Raw genomic sequence first — 18,919 nt, 5'->3', positions numbered from 1 at the left:
AGATATAAACGTTTTTGTATTTGTTCTTTAACTTTTCCGTAGCTTTTGTTAAATGTTTTTTTCGATTTTATAAAAATCGATATTGCAAATTCCAGGACCAAAAAATATCCATTTCAAACTATAGTGAAAAAAAACCTTATTTACTTCCATAAACAAAACTTAAAAACAAAATTTCTCAAAGAGAGTGTAATAAATGAGAAATATTAAAAGAAATATACATTATTCTTATTAATTAATCTCTAATATTAATTAACTAAATTTAATTAACAAAACTTAATGAAATCCAATTCTTATTTCGACCGCTCTTCCATAACTAAAACAAAAAAAAATCTAACGAATTAAAACTTTCTCAGTTGTTTAAGAACAGTGCACACTAGAGGTCGCTTCCACCACAGTGACTTGTTTGACCAGCTGTTTCAAGTACTCGGCTGTGGCTCAGTGTGAGAAAAACATGACCTGCCTGAGGGCGAGTCGGTTCAGGTGTAGATTTTGCACGGATGTCGAATATAGGCCATTTCTAAGACCCTTTGTAGTCTTGCACTCGTTGAAAGAACTTCGTAATGGCAGCCAAGCCAAAAGGTGTGCGGTTTCACAGGCAGAATCGAGAATGTGAGTGTCGCGGTCATGTTTTCCGTCCGCTTCACAACTGAGCGTTCTCCAGTACGGAGGAATCGAAGGCAGACGACGTACTGGGGTGTTCGGTGTAAATAACTTCCCAGAAACTTACCTCCGTGTGGAAATAATGTTCGTGAAGTTTTTTAGGACAGATGGGGCCGTAATGTACGAACCACGCGGACGTCTCACTACGAGAAGGTAGAACGCAGCGAAAAGCCGAAATCCGAAGTGTTCAAATTTCCGTGGAAGCGTTCACGATGTGTTCGCGATCTTGATTTTAGTGTTTGTGTGTGAGGAATTCGATTTATTGAAAAAAAAAAAAAAACATGTCGCCACTCCAAAGATACTCCACTCCACTACAACCAGATGAGTAAGCAGAGTAACGGCCCTTTTCGAATTCATGAAAGCCACTGAAGAAACTGAAAGCTAATCTTTGTTTTCTTTTGGCCATATGCTCTTGTGATGGTTCTTACCATGTTAAAAACTAGCCATGGATTGGTTCCTAAGCTAATAGTGACCGCCAACCAAAGATGCTGTTTGCTTACAATCCTCTTCGTTTCATTAATTGCTCAGGTATGTCTTTTAAATTTCAGTAGAATCTTAACTTTCTAGATACTGTTATCGAAACAAGTAGTTTGTCAATACTATTATCTTAACAATTAGTTTATCGACAATATTATCTTTAACAATTAGTTTATTGATATTATTATCTTTAACAGTTGATTTATTGGCGTTATCTCTAACAATTAGTTTACTCGTTTCATTATCGGCAACAGTGGTTTACCGAAATACGCTTTTGCATGTTGATTTCCTTTCCATTGTCGTCTGCTTCCATTCGAAGCATATCTTAATTTAAATATCATATTATTAATTGCTTTCTTAACTTCAAATTAATTAAAACAAATCTTGTAAAAACCTCCAAATAGGAACTTGATTATTGAAGAAGTTTTAATTTATTTTTTGTAATCCTGCTTTTACTACTTGGTAAAAGGTTTCTGTTGCAACTGAAAATAAAAAAATAAATAAATAAAATAAAAAGTTATTTATTTGATTAGCTGAATGTAGGCGAACGTGTAATAGTAAAGATACATCCTGGTCTTGGCTTTTACCTACTTCAATTAGGTTTTGATACACGTATTTGAACTATGCAGCAGGTTTTTGTAAAAGCAACGGAAATATGTTAGTTCCTGTTTGTTGTCGCGCGGGAGGGGGGGAATTATTCGTGACCTCGTAGTAACGTCCAGTTTCGGAATGATATGATAGATATGCGAATGCTTTTGGAGTTGGTGGGTGCGTTATAATAGGTACCTGACTCCTGCTGATTGATGTAAAAAGGTAGTTCTGGTAAATGTCACTAACCCGCTGCGATCGATCTTTCCTATCTTCGTGGTTGCTAATTAAAGATTCTAAATCTTAAAAAAAAAAAAAATGAGGGGGGGTAAAAAAAAAGTTTTTCTTCCTATCTCCAAACCTGGAGACATGGGCACCATATGTAAGCTTGAACCAATTGTGATCATCACAAATTTGCTTAGATATTCTGCGATCAAGGATGCATAGGAACAATGGGGAAAGGTTTGAAAGACGTTGCTATCAATTTTTGAATCTTTAAAGATTTAAAAGCCATCAATGTAAATTGTGACAATGGAAACACCGACTTACCGAGGTATTATGGCCCAGATTACTGCTTTTGGCACTGGTGGGTGCGTTATAATGGGTACCTGACTCCTACTGATTGATGTAAAAAGGTAGTTCTGGTAAATGTTACTAACCTGCTGCGATCTTTCTCTTCGTGGTTGCTAATTAAAGATTTTAAATCTTAATTTTTTTTGAGTAGGGTGTAAAAGTTATTCTTCCAACTATCTCCGACCCTGGAGACATGGGCACCATATATAAGCTTGAACCAATTATGACCATCACAAATTTGCTTAGATATTCTGCAAGGATGCATAGGAACAATGGGGAAAGGATTTGAAAGATGTTGCTATCAAGTTTTGAATCTTTAAAGATTTAAACGAGCCATCAATGTAAATTGTGACAATGGAAACACCGACTTACCTAGGTATTATGGCCCAGATGACTACTGCGTTGTCACATATCTATAATTTGCTGTCAACCGAGATTCGTCCCAGTAATGATGGCGTTATTCCACCTGCTGAAAACATGAGGGATTAGATTTTGGAATTCAACAATAGCATATGGAAAAAAAAAAATGCAATAATGATGGCCTATGCTTCAGTGAATTCTAATAAATTCCCCCCACCCCCGGCAGCTCCTGTAATAAGATTGTATTGTGAGCAAAATTGGGGTCAGTAACAAGAGGTTAGAAGTATGTGAACGATGCCAATTAGCGATCACTATTATCGTAATTGATAGAGAGAAAGATGGAGGAATATTCCTATTTCAAAAGGTATCAAACATAGCAAACTCGATAGTATTTTAGTAGGTTCAGTATACTGAAGAGCTCCCATCCGTGTGAACAAAATCAAGCATTAAAACTTTTGGCAATTACTGCGTCGATTATACGTTACCTTTTAGGACAGAGGGAAAACATTCAAATTCTAAAAAAATTTTCTCTTCGCATACGTAATAAGTCTTCGGATTTACTCAGTTGATCAAAGTAAATACTTGGAAGTCTCGACGTGAATAATATTTTGCTTGCTCTGAGCAAATGCGTCAAACCTGTAGATTTGTGGGTAACCATGGCAGCACACAAGTTAATCCCTCTTGTGAACTGGTTAAGTCCAAAACTGAAAAGTATTACTTCCTGTTTGCTCAAGCGTATATAGATTGTTCTGTTAGACGTAGGATTACATTACCATGTCGTGTTTCTTGTTTTGATGTGGTAACCATAAAAGAAAAAGACATTCGAGTTACTAGAATTATTTCTTTTCCGTCTACCAGAATCTTATTGTAAGGACATATCTTAACTCTCTATAAAGGAAATAAAAAAAATTTCTGAGTACTAAAATTTTAAAGCCCTTCCTTTGGTGATAAATTTGATAAGACCTGAATCTCGCATTTGGATGATGTATCAGATGGAATATAAATATTGACAATCTCCTCCCTCTCCTTTCAACTCGCCCCCTTGCTCATTATAGAGCTGCACAGCCAGCGAACATATACCCTGCAGGGTACCCATTTGTCAAAAGAAAGTTCCTGTTGTCAGAAATGATACGTCCCCTCTCATTTCGATTTCAGCAAGGTTTCATGATCGAAAAAATGACTCGTGCGCCTTATTCCTTACAGCTATTTCGGCTGACACTTGCTATATCGAGAAGCCATTACTGGAAGTAACTTGCAAATGCTTCGAGGCAAGAAGAAACCTCAGTCGTGGAGCTTTAAAATGAGAAAACCCTTTGTATTTAAAAGGAAAAGGGGAGAAATAGACTTGAAGAAACCAATATTGCGAATTAGAACTTCTATTCAGAAACTGGAGATACACGAAATGGGTAAATATGAAGAGTTGAAATAATTTTCCAAACTTTCAACCCTTCCAAGCTCCCGATTAAACTCTCATTTAAAACGAAACTAACTACTTCCTGAAGAGAGAGAGAGAGAGATTAATTCCATTCTGCTTTCGCCTAATACCAATCGTGAAGGAACTGGAGCGCAGATACTCGATAATTAGCCTCTTTGATCTTCTACGTGGCTTTCTAATTAGATTACGCTTGAAGGCATCGATTGAGCGAATTTAAAACTTTAAGAAGTTCTGTGCAGCACACTTGCTTCTCGAAATATTGGAGATTTCATTTGTTAAAAGGAATTCCAGTACATCTTCCTACATTTTTGTTAAAGCAGTGTATGCTAATTTATATTTAATGTTTCCGCTCCTGAAATACAATCCACACATCGCCAATCCGTGTTTTCATAACAGCTCATTAATTTTACACCTGTAAAACTAATACGCCCCCTGGTGCCGATCAACGAGACCTCTTCGCATGAAACGCTACATTTTTTTAATTAATACTTGCGACGGCTAGGTATTGGGTGTCATAACGATTACTAGGGTCACATTACGGAAGCTAGTTGAATGGTTATATGCAGTGGCCGCTGGAACAATACCACATACTTGACAAACTTCCTGTTGGTGCCAATTTCGTCTCACTGATTCAGTAAACGACCAAAATCTATCCTTAGTCTAATTAGCCAGCTTGCGCAGGTAATCAAGATCTCGATAGATGGCGCAAATTCTCTCTCTCCAGCCTGAATAATTAGCTGTATACAAGCGAACCTCCATGAGTCAAGTGGGCAAGACTGAATCAGAGCCACTTGTAGTTAGGAAGAAAATTAATAATAATCAACCAGAGGATTAACTGAATACAAAGCCACAACGAGTTTCATTTTCATCAGTGGCGATTATAAATTAGACTAATCTGGTTTCGTATATCGATAATTAACAGGAACGTAATATTCTAAGAGTTGAAAATCCAGTTCCAATACTTGACTCTGATTAGACTGCCCCTTTTATGCATCATATATTAACTTACCAGGTCAAAACAACAGTTTCGTCTATTTTCAAAATTAATTAAAAATTAGACATTTGATATTTGTGAAATTTAAATGGTTTACTGAGTCTCAGAAGTAGAAATTAGCAAGAGTTTTTTAAAAAAAAAAAACTTTTTAACGTAACGGAGAACTTTTCTATAACTACGAAGTAAAAGGTAAATGATGGTCGTCTCTTATTGGTTTCAACTAATCATGACTGAAAATTGTTATTACTTTAAGTTTTTTTCTTAAACCAACTTTAGGTAACCTAATCTTATTTAATGATGCTTCCTAAACGCTTAACTAAAAACTAACCTAATTATCATATTTTAGGTAACCTAACCTTATTAAATATGTAACCTTAGGTTTCCTTAAGGTTAGATATTTAATACATATAACTTCCATGAGTGAGAGACGAAAAAAAAATTTTTCAAAATTTGCCAAAACAATCCTGTTTTCATCTAAAAGGTATGCCCGGTATACTAAATAATATATTCTCCTCAACATTTAGAATCCAACTTTGTCCACTACCAAGACAAACTCCAACATCGGTTGGGAAAAGCCGGAGTCCAAATCCCATCAATGACGCGAGGAATTTTGAGTTTTTTTCACAACGTGGCTGAGTTTGTCTGTCTCAAGCAAGGATTGTAAGTTTTTCCTGGCCAGGAAATCGGCTTTTTCGTCCAGCAAACGCTGAGGGATACAAGCAGTTACAGACACACCATACTGACACCTCGCAGCCTTAGTTGCTTTGGAGCTTAACACGTGGTCCACTCAAGAAAATTCTTTTCGTAGGCGAAGATCACTAGACAAGTTGAGCAGGTTGGGGGTCTCCAATATATAAATGAAGCAAAGTGGTGGACATAAGTTCCCACACCACACACACACACACACCTACAATGTAAACTACGCGGAGATGGGGGAAACCCCTGGTGTCGTTTGACCCTAAACACACTTTACACACACACACACACACAGATTTTAGCAAACAGTACACAGGAGTGAAAACTTTCACCGAGACAATAAATTATAAGTGTCCCGAAACAGAAAAACAGGGACAGTATTTTAAAAGCATTTTCAGAGGGGGGGGGAAGAAAAATAAAGTGCTGCGAATTCTCGTAAAATCTGTTTAAATCTATCGAACATATTTTTGAGCAAGATGATATTTAAACAAGAATCCAAGGCCAATTGTCAATAGAGGAAGTCCAAGAGAGACAGAAACAGAACCAGGATCCGACAGTGCCGTGCCTTCCCTTCCCTTTACATGTACCGAATTTCGGGAAATACCATAATTACCCGGATGTAAGCAGCTAAGCCTAATGACTCTTTCATCCCCAAGTATATCTAGAACTTCCTGCACACGAACGTTTGTATACAGCAGCGCAAAAAAAAAAAAAAAGAAATAGTTGAAAGAGTGGAATTAACTGACAAATATATCTTCTCTCGTAGGCAGGTTGCTTCATAAATTCCTTCTTTACATTCTCTAATAGCCTGAGGGGAGAAAGGAGATAAATCGTTTGCCAATGGATGACGTCATACATCATTACGTCCTTGATTTAAAAAAAAAAAATCATGATTACGTATTTTCAAGTCGGAACAGGTGATGGCCGTTGTGCAATTCTTCATTACCTTGGTGCTTGCTTAAAACAGACCTCCAAATTAAAGTTCAAAATTTAATTTCTCGCAGAAAATTCCAAAAATTTTTTCTTCCATCTGAGAAACTTTGTTCACTTCGTTGCGATGTCCTTTAAAGCTCTTCATTTTAGCTCCATTACTTTTCTTCTATTGTTTATGGTTCTCCCATTTCTAGCTTTTTACTAAATTAATGTCGTCTTGTTACCTTACAAAGGCTACCACTACGATGAAAGATGGAAAGATTCTTTTTGAGCAACAGCAAACATTTATATGGCTTTAAGAACTTTCAAATATTTCGTATGGCAATACGCGGCATGAAAAGAAAAAAAAAAAAAAATCCTGTGGTTGGATAGCCAAGAAGCTCCCTCGAGGGTATAATTAGATTTCTTTTTCAGTTCTTAATATCTGGTAAGGTTTCTTTGGAGAACATCAAAAGAAAATTGCTACCTTTTCATTCCTTGACATTTTCGTCATAAAACAATTTGGCAGTTTGAAGTAAACACGAGAATGTTGTTGGTAAAGTTTATTAATTGCTGGATATCCAACTGTCGTAAATGACAAAGATATTTAACCGACTCCTTTTCTTGAGCAAAGAACACCAGAGGGGGAAAAATTCTTCATTAAATAAAGGACTGAAATAAATCATTTCCTTCTCCTACTTTCAACTCTATTTGGAGAATAATTCACTCCTTTGTTTCTCGTTAAAATGCTAGTTATTTAAAAAATAAAAATAACAAAAAAAGTTCCTTAAATTCTTTGAATTTATAATAAAAAGCAATTCGCATTGTTCCTAATATATTTTTACTTCCAGGCAAAGTCCCAAAAAACTTTCAAAATTGGATTGGCATATTAATTAAAATAGCAATAAAAAATCTTGTCAAAAAGAGATTAAACAAGAAGTGTTTATCAACACATGATTAATAGCTAAAAAGGGCAATTTCCGAAACATACTTCAAAATTTCTTTGGTAGAGGGTCTGTAGAATCTCAACTGGCCTTAGAAGTTTCCCCAAGAACCAAAGAAACATAAGCTGAAAATTTGGCATCAATCCGACTTTTCCTTCTCCAAGTTCCGTTGGATATTCCAACGGAACATGAGAAGAAAACATGGATTCTATGAGGGAGGAACGGCAACCAGGGTCTATTGAATCACAAATTATCTAAAACCTCCCCAAGGACGAACAGAACTTACACTGAAAATATGGCGTAGATTTGACTTTTCCTTCTCCAATAATGCCTGAACATACAAACTATGCTTCCATTTATACATATAAACATTAAATATAGTTATATATATTTCCATTTTTATATATATACAAATAACTTCAATTATTATTTAAAAACAAATGGTATTGGTCCGATTTTAATTAAATTTGTGATGACTGGGAAAATCTTTCGAAAAGACCCAAATATAAAATTTCATCAGAATCACTTGGAGTCCAATTGTTACATGCAGACAGACGAACGGACTTGAAGAAGATAATGCTCCTTTTTTTTCGTAATTTCTTTTGGAGGGAAGAATGATTATGAAACTACAAATAAAAATATTATTACCGGTACAACGTAATAACGAGAATTTTATTGTAGAAACTACAATGAAAATATTAATGTACCATACTTTTCGTTATAACGAGCAAATTTAATTTTTTTGTACTTCAACAGAAAAAACATCAGTATACACATTTGTCAGAAATAAATATAGGAAATTGATTTCGGAGGATTCCTACTTCCAGGGTCATCGACTAGTCATTTATCAGTTTTTTTGGTGAAGGGATCCTCATTTTGATACGCCTTCGATCCGATGTATTGAAAAGGTACAGATATCTTTACTAAGAAACCAATCGACTAGAAGGGAAGATGCAAAAATAAAAGAAATGGAGATTACGAGTAAAGAACCAGCAGATCTTCTGACAAATCAGTTGACTTGACAACCGACACTGCAGACAAGTTTTTTTTAATTTTTTTTTTTTATTTCGTTTTCGTCTGCAGAAAGAATCGTGTTTACAGCTAACGTTGCAAACACCATTAAAAAAGAAGTATTAGTGGGCAGTTTTCGATTAAAGTGAACGTCGACATTCATTTAAATGTATAAAAAAAAGTTGAAATATAATATTTTATCAAAGGATGCGCCGGAAACGGCAGTTTTTGCATGAAAATTCATTATGATATTTCTTTGTGTGATCTAGCCTTTTTTTTTTTTTTTTTTTGGCTCCTATACGCTTGTTTGTATATTAGAAAAAAATTTTAAAAAAAAACAGTCAGTTACTGGAGAAAGTAAAAACAAAGTCACTATGCCAGACTTCCAATTTTTTTTTTTTTTTTTTTTTTTAATTCACCCCACTCTTCCATTACGTGTTTATGTAATTGTCTTCCACCAAGTACCCGCCACTATATCTCCTTTTTATTACGCCTCGCTTGGGTGACCAGGCGAACTTTTTTTTTTTTTTCATATGGCTTGCAGAACGTGACATTAATCACTGACTATAGCAGGCTCTATTGCGACAGATATTTGTTACTACTGTAGAATCACAATATTAAATGTAGTTTCTGCTATCAGGAACGGCGATGTTGCCCGAATTTCTTACATTAACAAGATTATCCTACTTCCACATTAACCAGGATTTAAAAAAAAGAAATTTTTTTTTAGCTGCGTTGATAAGATTACCCACGAGGTTTAGTTGCCTATTGAGAAATGCTTAACGCCATTTTGAATTTCATTGCCTATACATTTAAAACCTTTTTTTTTTTTTTTTCTGAGCATCGAAAATAAAAATAGATGCAGGTGAGGACTTGAAATCTGTTATACAAACTTCATTAATTTCCCCATCAAAAAATGAATGATCCTGTAGTCTGCAGACCGTAAATGATGACTAAAATAACCTATCCATTCATCATCTTTTATAAAATGCTGTTCAAAAACTGTCGATAGAAGCCTTGGATGTGTGTACGAACCTCTTACCTTTCCGAGCGGAAATGACGAAGATGCATAAGATCTTTTGGCACTTTAAATATTGCGTTCGTTCGAATACCAAACGAAAATGCCTTTCGTTTGGTATTTGAATAGATTAATAATTAGCATTTCCGAGATATATGATACTTGCATGTCTCTAAGAGAATTTTGTATGGAAATATTTTTTTATTAACCTAGGTATTGTTAAAATTGATTCTGCTATGTCCCTCAGTCCGGAAAAGTTCCAATATTTCATGCAAATCTTTTTTCAGAATTAATAAAACTTTAACATAATTTCACCAGTTCATCCGATTTATTTCTCTGTAATAAGAATGGGTCACCTAAACCAAATTATTAAAGAGCCGCGTTGTTTCGTGTCTTAAGGAATATGCAAATGAGCAGCAGGATTACTTCTTAGAAATTTATGTCGACGTCAGTGTATCCTAGTTCTTTTCTACATCGCCCTTCTGCCCCTGGCGACACAATCCGTCATGTAATATTATCTGAGCAAGCTCCACTACACGAGGGTAGCAGTTTTGATGAGCATCAAGGAATGCTGCCAAGGTTCAGATGTAGACTCGCGCATACAACTGACGGTGGTCGCCAGTTCACTAATAATGCCTCGAGCTTATGTAAGAAAATTGGCTTCCCGCGCGCGCAACGAACTCTCCCATACGAGTCAACAGAGATTTAATCCCTACCCCCTCACCCCTTTTTCCCTTAGGTACTATCCTTGTCTTTTGGTTGTTCCTGGTTTGCTGCATGCCCGTGGGCCTGTAGCATGAACTTTGCACAAATCAGTCGAAATGAATATGACTAGATCTTGTTAATCTGTTTTAATTATAAGAATGATAACAGGATCAAGCTGATTTCAGTTGCGTTTTGAATCTAATTTCGATTCCTTCTTGTAAATGGTGTATAAAAAAAAAATTAAAAAAAAAAGGAAACAAAAAATAAGGCGCTCAGTTTAGCTACAGAAAGTTTACAACAAAAAATCATTTAAACGAAAGCAAAATTAATCAACTTCAGTTTTCACTAGAGGATTTAAGTACAAGGTACGTGTAAAGATGAGGTGTGATGAAGGAGTTTGGTGACTGACCATGTAACTTGAAATTGCCACGTCGAGTTCCAACTTGTGACACGTTTCTTGACTCATCTGGATGTAAGTAAATAAATACCCATAAATAAATAAAATATTCTTTATTGCAGAGAAATTACCGTTCATCTGCAGTCAAACTGAACTAATGCTCATTGAATAGGTGTTTTATGGGTTTTGTTACATTTTAAAATGAGTAATTTTACTGAGCAGTGAATTTTCATTCAATTCCCTTAAAACCAGGAAAACAATGCAACAGAAATCGAGGATATGTTAAAAGAAACTTTTGGAAAAGATGCTGTGTGTTATTCGACCACTTTCCCAAAGGGGGTCGCTTGTCCGTCGAAGATGATCCTCGCTCTGGCTGACCTACCACCTCAAAAATCAATGATTTGACCACTCGTACTCGTGACCTGATATTGGTTATGGGACATGTCAATTAACTTTAACACAAGATATGGGAATGCGATGCGTTTTGGCCAAATTTGGTGATTACTGAGTGCAACGAGGTCACACGCGTTAGGATCTTCGTTAACGTGGCACTGGTGATCCAAATTTTTTCTACCATCATTACTGGTAACGAATTTTGGTTGTGTGAAAACAACCAAGGCCCACTCTTTCCCCCAAAAAACAAGACAACCTCGATGAAATGTGAAGTTCCTATGCGTTTAAGAGTCAAAAAATACAATACAATACAATATTGTATTGTATTTTTTGACTCTTAAACGCATTGTTAATTTGCTCTGTGTGGTCAGACACTGAATCAGGAATACTAGAAAACAGTTCTATGGCGACTGCACGATTCTGCGCGGAGGAAAAGGACAGAAAAGTGGGCTTCAAGGAATTGGTGTTGCATCATGACAAGCACACTCGGTGTTTTCCATTCAAGAATTCCTTGCGAAGCACTCCATCAACGTTCCCCCCACAAACCATACTCAACGAATTTAGCTCACAGCGATTTTTTTTCCAGAAGCTTAAAGCCTCCTTCGAGGTCACAAATTTGCAACGACTCTGAATTTCAGAATGCGATACATTAACTATTAGCAGTGCCAAAACCAAAATCCCATGATGAGAACATCTAGAATCAATATTCTTTGGTATCAATTTATGTTAAGAATCCACACCGAAAGTAAACAAATTCTCACCCTACTTATTCCTAACTTACTTATTAGGGCAATTCTTTTTATGTAAGCCACACCTCCCCGCCCCCACCCAGAGTTCTTTTCTAAGCTGTCAAGTAATACGGGTCAAATACCAAGCAACGCAGATTTATCAAACTTACCCTCGGTTAAGTCTGTTCGGGTATGACCACCTCACGTTTACTTGCACCCTACCAGACGGACATCCGAATACTTTTCGGACGTGGGGATGCTTTTCGAGGTAGCACCTGTAGCAATTGTGCCGAAAATCCTGAATTCCGAATATACAGACATTTAGAACAATTTCATGTTTCCTACACCCCGCCATTTGCTTGGAACTGGCCCTTTATTATTATTCAACCACATAGTTTTCTCATGACGACAGACAGCTAACAGGGCTTAAATCGAACGTGCATTTTTTTTATGATCATATATAGAAAGTATGAAATATTTAAGGCAAAAATTCCCAATCTTATATTGTGGAGACACCTTCACCACGAGTTGTATCGGTATTGCACTTTAAATAAATAAAAAAGGCTTGCGCCGGTAACCCTTTCTCTTTTAAAGTAAGTTTTAAATGAATAGGAGTAGAGAAGTATACTTCTCCACTGGAGCAGGGCTTTTTAGTTGTAGTGCAGTACCAGGGAAACTCGCTGTGAAGATCGATGCATTCGTAGCGAATCTAATGTGCTCACAGCCACGTGAGCACATTAGATTTGCTCACGTAGCTATAATATTCACAGACAAAGATTTACATAACACAAATGTAATGCGTTGAGTCATGACGGCACTCACAGCTTCTAAAGACAGAAATCTTTCTCCTAGAATCTTGAGGAATGGTTCATAGTGAATCACAAGGACTCGCATCAGAACTATAAGAGGGAACTGGGTATTGCTTCCCACTTTTAATGGGTGAAAACAAGCTGTACAGACTGTGTGATATGAGGCCTTGCGTTGTCATGTGGTATGAACACTCCAACGTCTGTGGCCGCTCTAATGAATTTTCAGGCATATTTCTAACGAAAAAAAGTTGTGCAGTGGTCTCCAACAGTTACCGATTTTCCCGTGGCACATGATCAGCGACAATAACGCCCTCATAATCGTAAACCATGATGATCATTAGTTTCACCTTTGACTGTTGCTGGCAACATTTAGCCAGGCCACCGTAGCCTAGTGGTCAGGCGCGCTGGCAACATTTAGCCAGGCCACCGTAGCCTAGTGGTCAGGCGCGCTGGCAACATTTAGCCAGGCCACCGTAGCCTAGTGGTCAGGCGCGCGGGTGCATAAGTACACGTGCCTTGAGTGACCGGGATTCAAGTCCGTGACTACTGAATACGGTGCTGTTTCTTGTATTCTATCTACCTTGTGAACTCCTCTGACCGTTTGGTTGTTCCGGAGTATAAGCAGAAAATTTATTTATTTATTTAAAGGCCGACCGGGCTAGCCGAGTGGGTAAAGTACCTGCCCGGCAACCCAAAGGTCGCGGGTTCGATTCCCGCCTAGGGCTTGGATCAAAGTACTGCAAAAACCTTGGGAGGTGCAATATGGCCACAGAAGCCGATGCGCCAACAACTATCAAAAAAAAAAAAAAAAAAAAAAAAAAATTTATTTAAAGAACATGGCAAGATGGATGCTCCTACTGAGTTGATTCTGATGATTTCAGTTCATTTTCAAAGTCAAGTGTCCATGAATGACAACAACAACGCGTTTTAAAAACTCTACCTTCTTGTTGGTAATGCACAACTCATCATTCTATCCAACTCATCATTCTACTCTTCCATTCAGCACCGGTTGAGTCCCTATTTGGATATCGATCTCTTGAATCTCTCATCATTTGGCGATAGCTCTGAAAGCCTACAGCTTTTCTTACTTGTTCATTAGTTTTGTGCTCTCTCCAATTTGTTTTATTAATGTTCCTTAGGCATTTCATTTCAAATGCCATTATCTTTTGCCTTTCTTTCTTATTTATTCTCCATGATAATGGTTGAATCCTCTAGTAACTACGTTGCAATTTCTTTACTCTTTGCTGGATTTCATCCAACAGTAAATGCGGGACCTATCGGACAGCGACCTTCACTTTGTAACAACTAATTTAAAATTCGGTGAATGGATGATTTCGATATTCCAGACTCGTTGGCTATTTCTTCAAAGGTCATATATCTGTCTTCACCCAAAATGGTGGTAATGACTACCGAAGTGTTGTCCGTATATGTTCTCATTCTATCTGAGCGTTGCTTGTCTTCAACACTGGTCTGACCTCGGTGAAACCTTTAAGATCAACCTGAAAGTGTGCTACTTATCTACTGTTAATTCACCATCCCTCCTGCCACGATTCATAAATTTGTGTCGGCGTTCGACCACGTAAAGTTTCAATATATTTTGACCTGAAGCAATATATCCATCCATTTTTAAATCCTCTACACAGACATTCAGTGCAAGAACAAATGCGGTGAATTAACCGAGTCTTCCAAGAAGAATCTGTCATTCCGACTGATGGCTGGTCCATAGGTTATTTTATTTTATTTTTAAAATAAAAATCCATTTTCTTCAGCGTTTCTGATGTCCGAATACTTTTTGGCGGATAGTGTATATTTTAATAACTCCATTCCATAGTTACTGAAATATATACGGAGGCTACTGACACTTTTAGTTTCATTCTGATAAGTACAACTGTATTTTAAGTTGATAAATTCTGTTTTTGTTAGTAATGATAAATTAAATCATTAAGTTGTGCCTTTCCAAGCGAAACTGGTCGTTATCTGGCAGCTTGCCAAAGCATGCGCTTGCTTTTACTTTGATGTTCCAACATAAGGCCACGTGGGTTCCAACGAGTGCTAAACCCCATCTAGTTGGTTAATTATATCAGTAAAGGTCTAGATTGCTGTTTTGCGTGTTCTTTTGTATTGTAAGTTGGTGATCGGGGGATGGGGGTTCTTTGATAAAGTAGAACAGAAATTTTACTTGATTCAAACGAAATTAAATTCAAATTTGGAATATGTCAGTGATGGAAGGAAAATTCAACCTTCGTTCAAAATATTTTCCTTCTTATCCTTAGTATATTACGAACACCGAAATAATCCATTTGAAGAATGAACTGTCTGTTTACTTGAACCGCCAGTTGTCACTTGAAGTTTTAAAAGGTTATTTCGGTTGGTTAGAGTCCAAATAATTTATCTCTTAATACTGTGGCAAAAGGCCTTCAGTGGCCATCCAATACAGAATCCCATTTCCCGAAACGACACTAACTTTGACAGCAAACTACGCCAGTGATGTGTGGATTAGATCTAACGATATCAAAACAGGTCTTCAGCAAAAAAGATTGAACTGAGTAAGAGGGGTGGGGAGAGAACTAGATGGCGTTCTTGCAGAGTTAAAAGGATTTTTTGTTGTTGATATATCATTTTAGAGGAAAGCAACGAAATAGGAATTGTGCCAGCTATCATCGAAGCGATATCCCCACAGTCGGCTATAAAAAAAAAAAATAATAATAATAAATACACATACTACCACTTTGTTAGAACCACTGAAGACTTAGCTGTTGGAGCGTATTCATGCAAATGAACGCAATTATATGGTGACAACGTATGCAAGACACCTCGATATAGATGTTTGGGGAGGGGAAGACCACCACATTCTGTCCACTAATACAGAATCCGTACAAAGCACTAATAATTGGGGAAGTCGCTCGGGACCCTTCGTTATACTGAAATTTTCCTTAAAACGGTATTCCTCGTAACGGGATTTTACTGTATGAGAAAAAGGGAAGGATCTTATTACACAATATGTATGGTTGTTGGTACGCGACTAGCAAATACTAAGGTAGGAGAAATAATTACGCTTATCGGGGTCCGATATGGCCGTTTCTCGAGTTTTCCACGGATGTAAAACTGTAGACAGATAAAGCAGATAACAGTATATCAGGCGTGTTGCCAGTTTACCCTAACGAGGACAGATACTTCCAAGATGATGTGCATTAGTGACCGCGCCAGGTATGCACATGGTTTGTGTTTGACGATCAAGACCTGCCTAGGCTGCCCCAGAGTAACACCAAGGAAGGTAAATATATGGATTGTTCATTCATTCAAGTCAGGAATTTTGCACATCTGTCCTGACCTAAGAGGGGAAAACTATAAATTCCCATGAAGTACTTGCACGCTCCCTCTACTGTATTGTTTTAAGGACCATACCAAACCAACCATCGAACCTCTGAACTCTTCGTCCCCGCAGTAGCGTTGGCCTGACAGTATGGCAGTTTGCCACCTCCTGGCCAGCATACTCTACAGATCTTAAACCAGCTGAATATCTATGGATGGAATTGGAATGAAATTTTTGTGATCACATCTCTGCACCTACCTCTCCACAACAGAATGTTTAGTATACACCAACTAAATAGTGGATATCTCCTCCTCTTGCGCCACTACCGCCGCCACAAAGCGAGGCATTGACTCTATAAGGCCTCCAAATGTTGCTGAAGGTACATTGTATTATGTCGCCAGAACTGTGCATCGTAGATCTGCGATAGTGCGTGGTGGAGGATTCAAGTGCTGGATCGGTTGGTCCAAGTAATCCCAGAAATGTTTATGGATGATTTATATCTGGCGAATTTGGCTACCAAGGTAGCGCATAGAAGTCACTTTCACGTTCGGCGAACCACTCTCGAACACTGCCAGCAATGCGGCAGGGCGCATTATCCTGCTGAAACACACCTGTGACATCTAGGAAGACAGTCTTCGTGAAGGGATGAACCTGACCAGCTTTTAGCATTCAGAATACAGTCTAAGGATATGAGGGATCCAAGAGATTCCCAAGAAAACATTTTTCATACCAAAACCCTACCCCCACCTGACTGCTTTGTTAGACCAGGACATCAGAGTGATTCCTCTCCGCAGTTTGTCGCTGTATCCCTCCATCGTCTATGCTGTCCACCTGGCATAGCAGGAAATATGATTCAACGGAAAAGGCAAATTTTCTCCAGTCGTCAATGGTTATGAAACGTTGGCGATAGGCGGCAGTAAGCATGAATGTTTTTCTACGGCCACCCATCAGAAGCCCACACGGAGGAGGGTCCGTTGGATCGTGGTCTGGAAACACCGTTGGTCGTCCCATGGTAAAGTCTATGGTCAGTCTTCTAGTGTTTCCGCTTATCGGCTGGCAAAAGGCGACAGCCCCACGTTCACCAAAACCATCGATGAGACGTCGGGCCAACGAGTGCTACCCTCTCCATTCTTTGAACACTAACTACAGCAAACGCGAATAGCCCAGAAGATTAGTAATTTCCTTAATAATGCCATCCTTCAACCGTTACCTGACCATTATCCCCTTTTCTAAGTCCGTCCTATCAATTATGTTACATTTCATGGATTTCAATAAATTATATGGCCTGTATGTCACCAGGCGAAGTTGGATCGGCCGACTGCTTTTGATTGTACAGTGTACATCACCAATAAAAATAAATTTAAGAATGGGAAGGAAAGTCAAAATGAGGAAGAAAAATTAACTAAAAAATAAAAAGCTAACACAGTTTCATTTAAAAACAATTTCTTAAAATGAAATTAAAAAATAATACCAAAAGCAAATATTATTAGCGACAGCATCTAATTCTGTTAATTACTTTAAATGAGAATACTCTACTATGGATATCAGAAAGTACTTCTTTCTGAAACTTCTTTGAGAATCAGAATAACAGTACTGTATCTTCTTTGAGTATCAGAGAGAAGTACTTTCGGATACTCATGAATTCGAATCCATATCTCTCCACACGAGTGGTGTACCACTCATTTGGAGAGATATGAGTTCGAACTCAGTGGAAGTTGGAGAAATTCTTAGACTTTCAATCGGCCCTCAAAGCAGCACAGTGGATATAAACACAGTCCTCCCACACCAGGTGAAAAAGGCCTGAATTCTAATCCATTCAATGACTCTTATGGGCTCTTTCACAAAATTGCTGAGTTAGTCGGTCTCATCGCTTTTTCTCCCAGAAAATGTGAACCAACCGGAAACAAACACGGAATTACAGTCATAACTAACGCTTTATAGCATTAGTTATGACTGTAATGACTTTATAGCGTTAGTTATGACTGACGCCTCATAACTAACGCTTTATAGAGTTAGTTATGAGGCGTCAGTATAACATGCATCTAACCTTCAGTCGGTACTGTAGTAACCGATCCTTAGGCAGAGGGAGTAACATTTCCCCCCATTTTGATGAGTGTAACATATGACAAAATTGAAGTCAGATATACAGTGAGAAATACAATGACGCTTAACTGAAAATTTTAGCAAATATTACAATAAACATAAAAAAAAAAAAAATTCGCATAGACAATTTTTTCCCCCTGCTTTTTCTCTTATGATGATTAAGCCTCTGTAATCACTGTCCAGCAATAGCCTGCAAGCATACTGGTCTTCCACGTTTCTTGGCAACGTTAAGTGTGTGAAAACTGAAGTATGAAATATCTTGCGAACTGAGGGTGCTAGGAAACAAGTTATTTAATATATGCAGTGCTTTACATTTCAGCTGCCTTAGCAAATATTAATAACGCATGATTTATAACAAAATGCCCGAACTGAGAACATTTCGTTTCTGCGCATTGATTGACATATTTCCATTCATTCCTCCAGTTTTTAATGAAATTCACTGGAATTCATTCTTTCTTTCTTTACATTCATTCATTCATATTTTAATGAAATTTAGGATGGTTCGACAAATCTTTCTAAAATGCTTAAACACAAAATCCATCCACTGGGAGATGACTTATTACATGCGGTCGGTCGGACGGACAAAGAAATAATAATTTCCGGGTTTTTACTGATCTGACTTTAATGAAATTCATTACAATTCGACTACAAAAAAGTACCAAAATATAAAATTTCGCGAGAATCCGACAACTGAGAGGCGAGATTTTACATGGTGGAAGGACATGGTGAAGGCAATAGGTGCATTATATTATGCATATATGCTAATTCGCCTAAAAGCGGGCTGTAGATTTGAAATAAGCGTT

The 18,919-nt window shown here is 37.5% G+C and overlaps 1 protein-coding gene across 2 annotated transcripts in view; it reads left to right on the top strand.

The window, feature by feature from the left end:
• Window positions 1-445: 445 nt before the first annotated feature.
• The window catches only part of LOC150082339 (tyrosine-protein phosphatase 10D-like), a 179,698-nt gene continuing 161,224 nt past the window's right edge, over window positions 446-18,919 (top strand). For both annotated transcript variants that reach the window (XM_090379228.1, XM_090379229.1), the window contains exon 1: window positions 446-1,188. In XM_090379228.1, coding sequence (XP_090235354.1) covers window positions 1,078-1,188 — 111 coding nt within the window. In that variant the 5' untranslated portion in view covers window positions 446-1,077. The remainder of the gene's footprint in view (window positions 1,189-18,919) is intronic.

The sequence above is a fragment of the Mastigoproctus giganteus genome, chromosome 8, assembly GCF_048544385.1.
Source record: "Mastigoproctus giganteus isolate SK-2022 chromosome 8, ASM4854438v1, whole genome shotgun sequence".
In the NCBI taxonomy this organism is placed as follows: domain Eukaryota; kingdom Metazoa; phylum Arthropoda; class Arachnida; order Uropygi; family Thelyphonidae; genus Mastigoproctus; species Mastigoproctus giganteus.
This window is presented reverse-complemented; position numbering and strand designations above follow the sequence as displayed.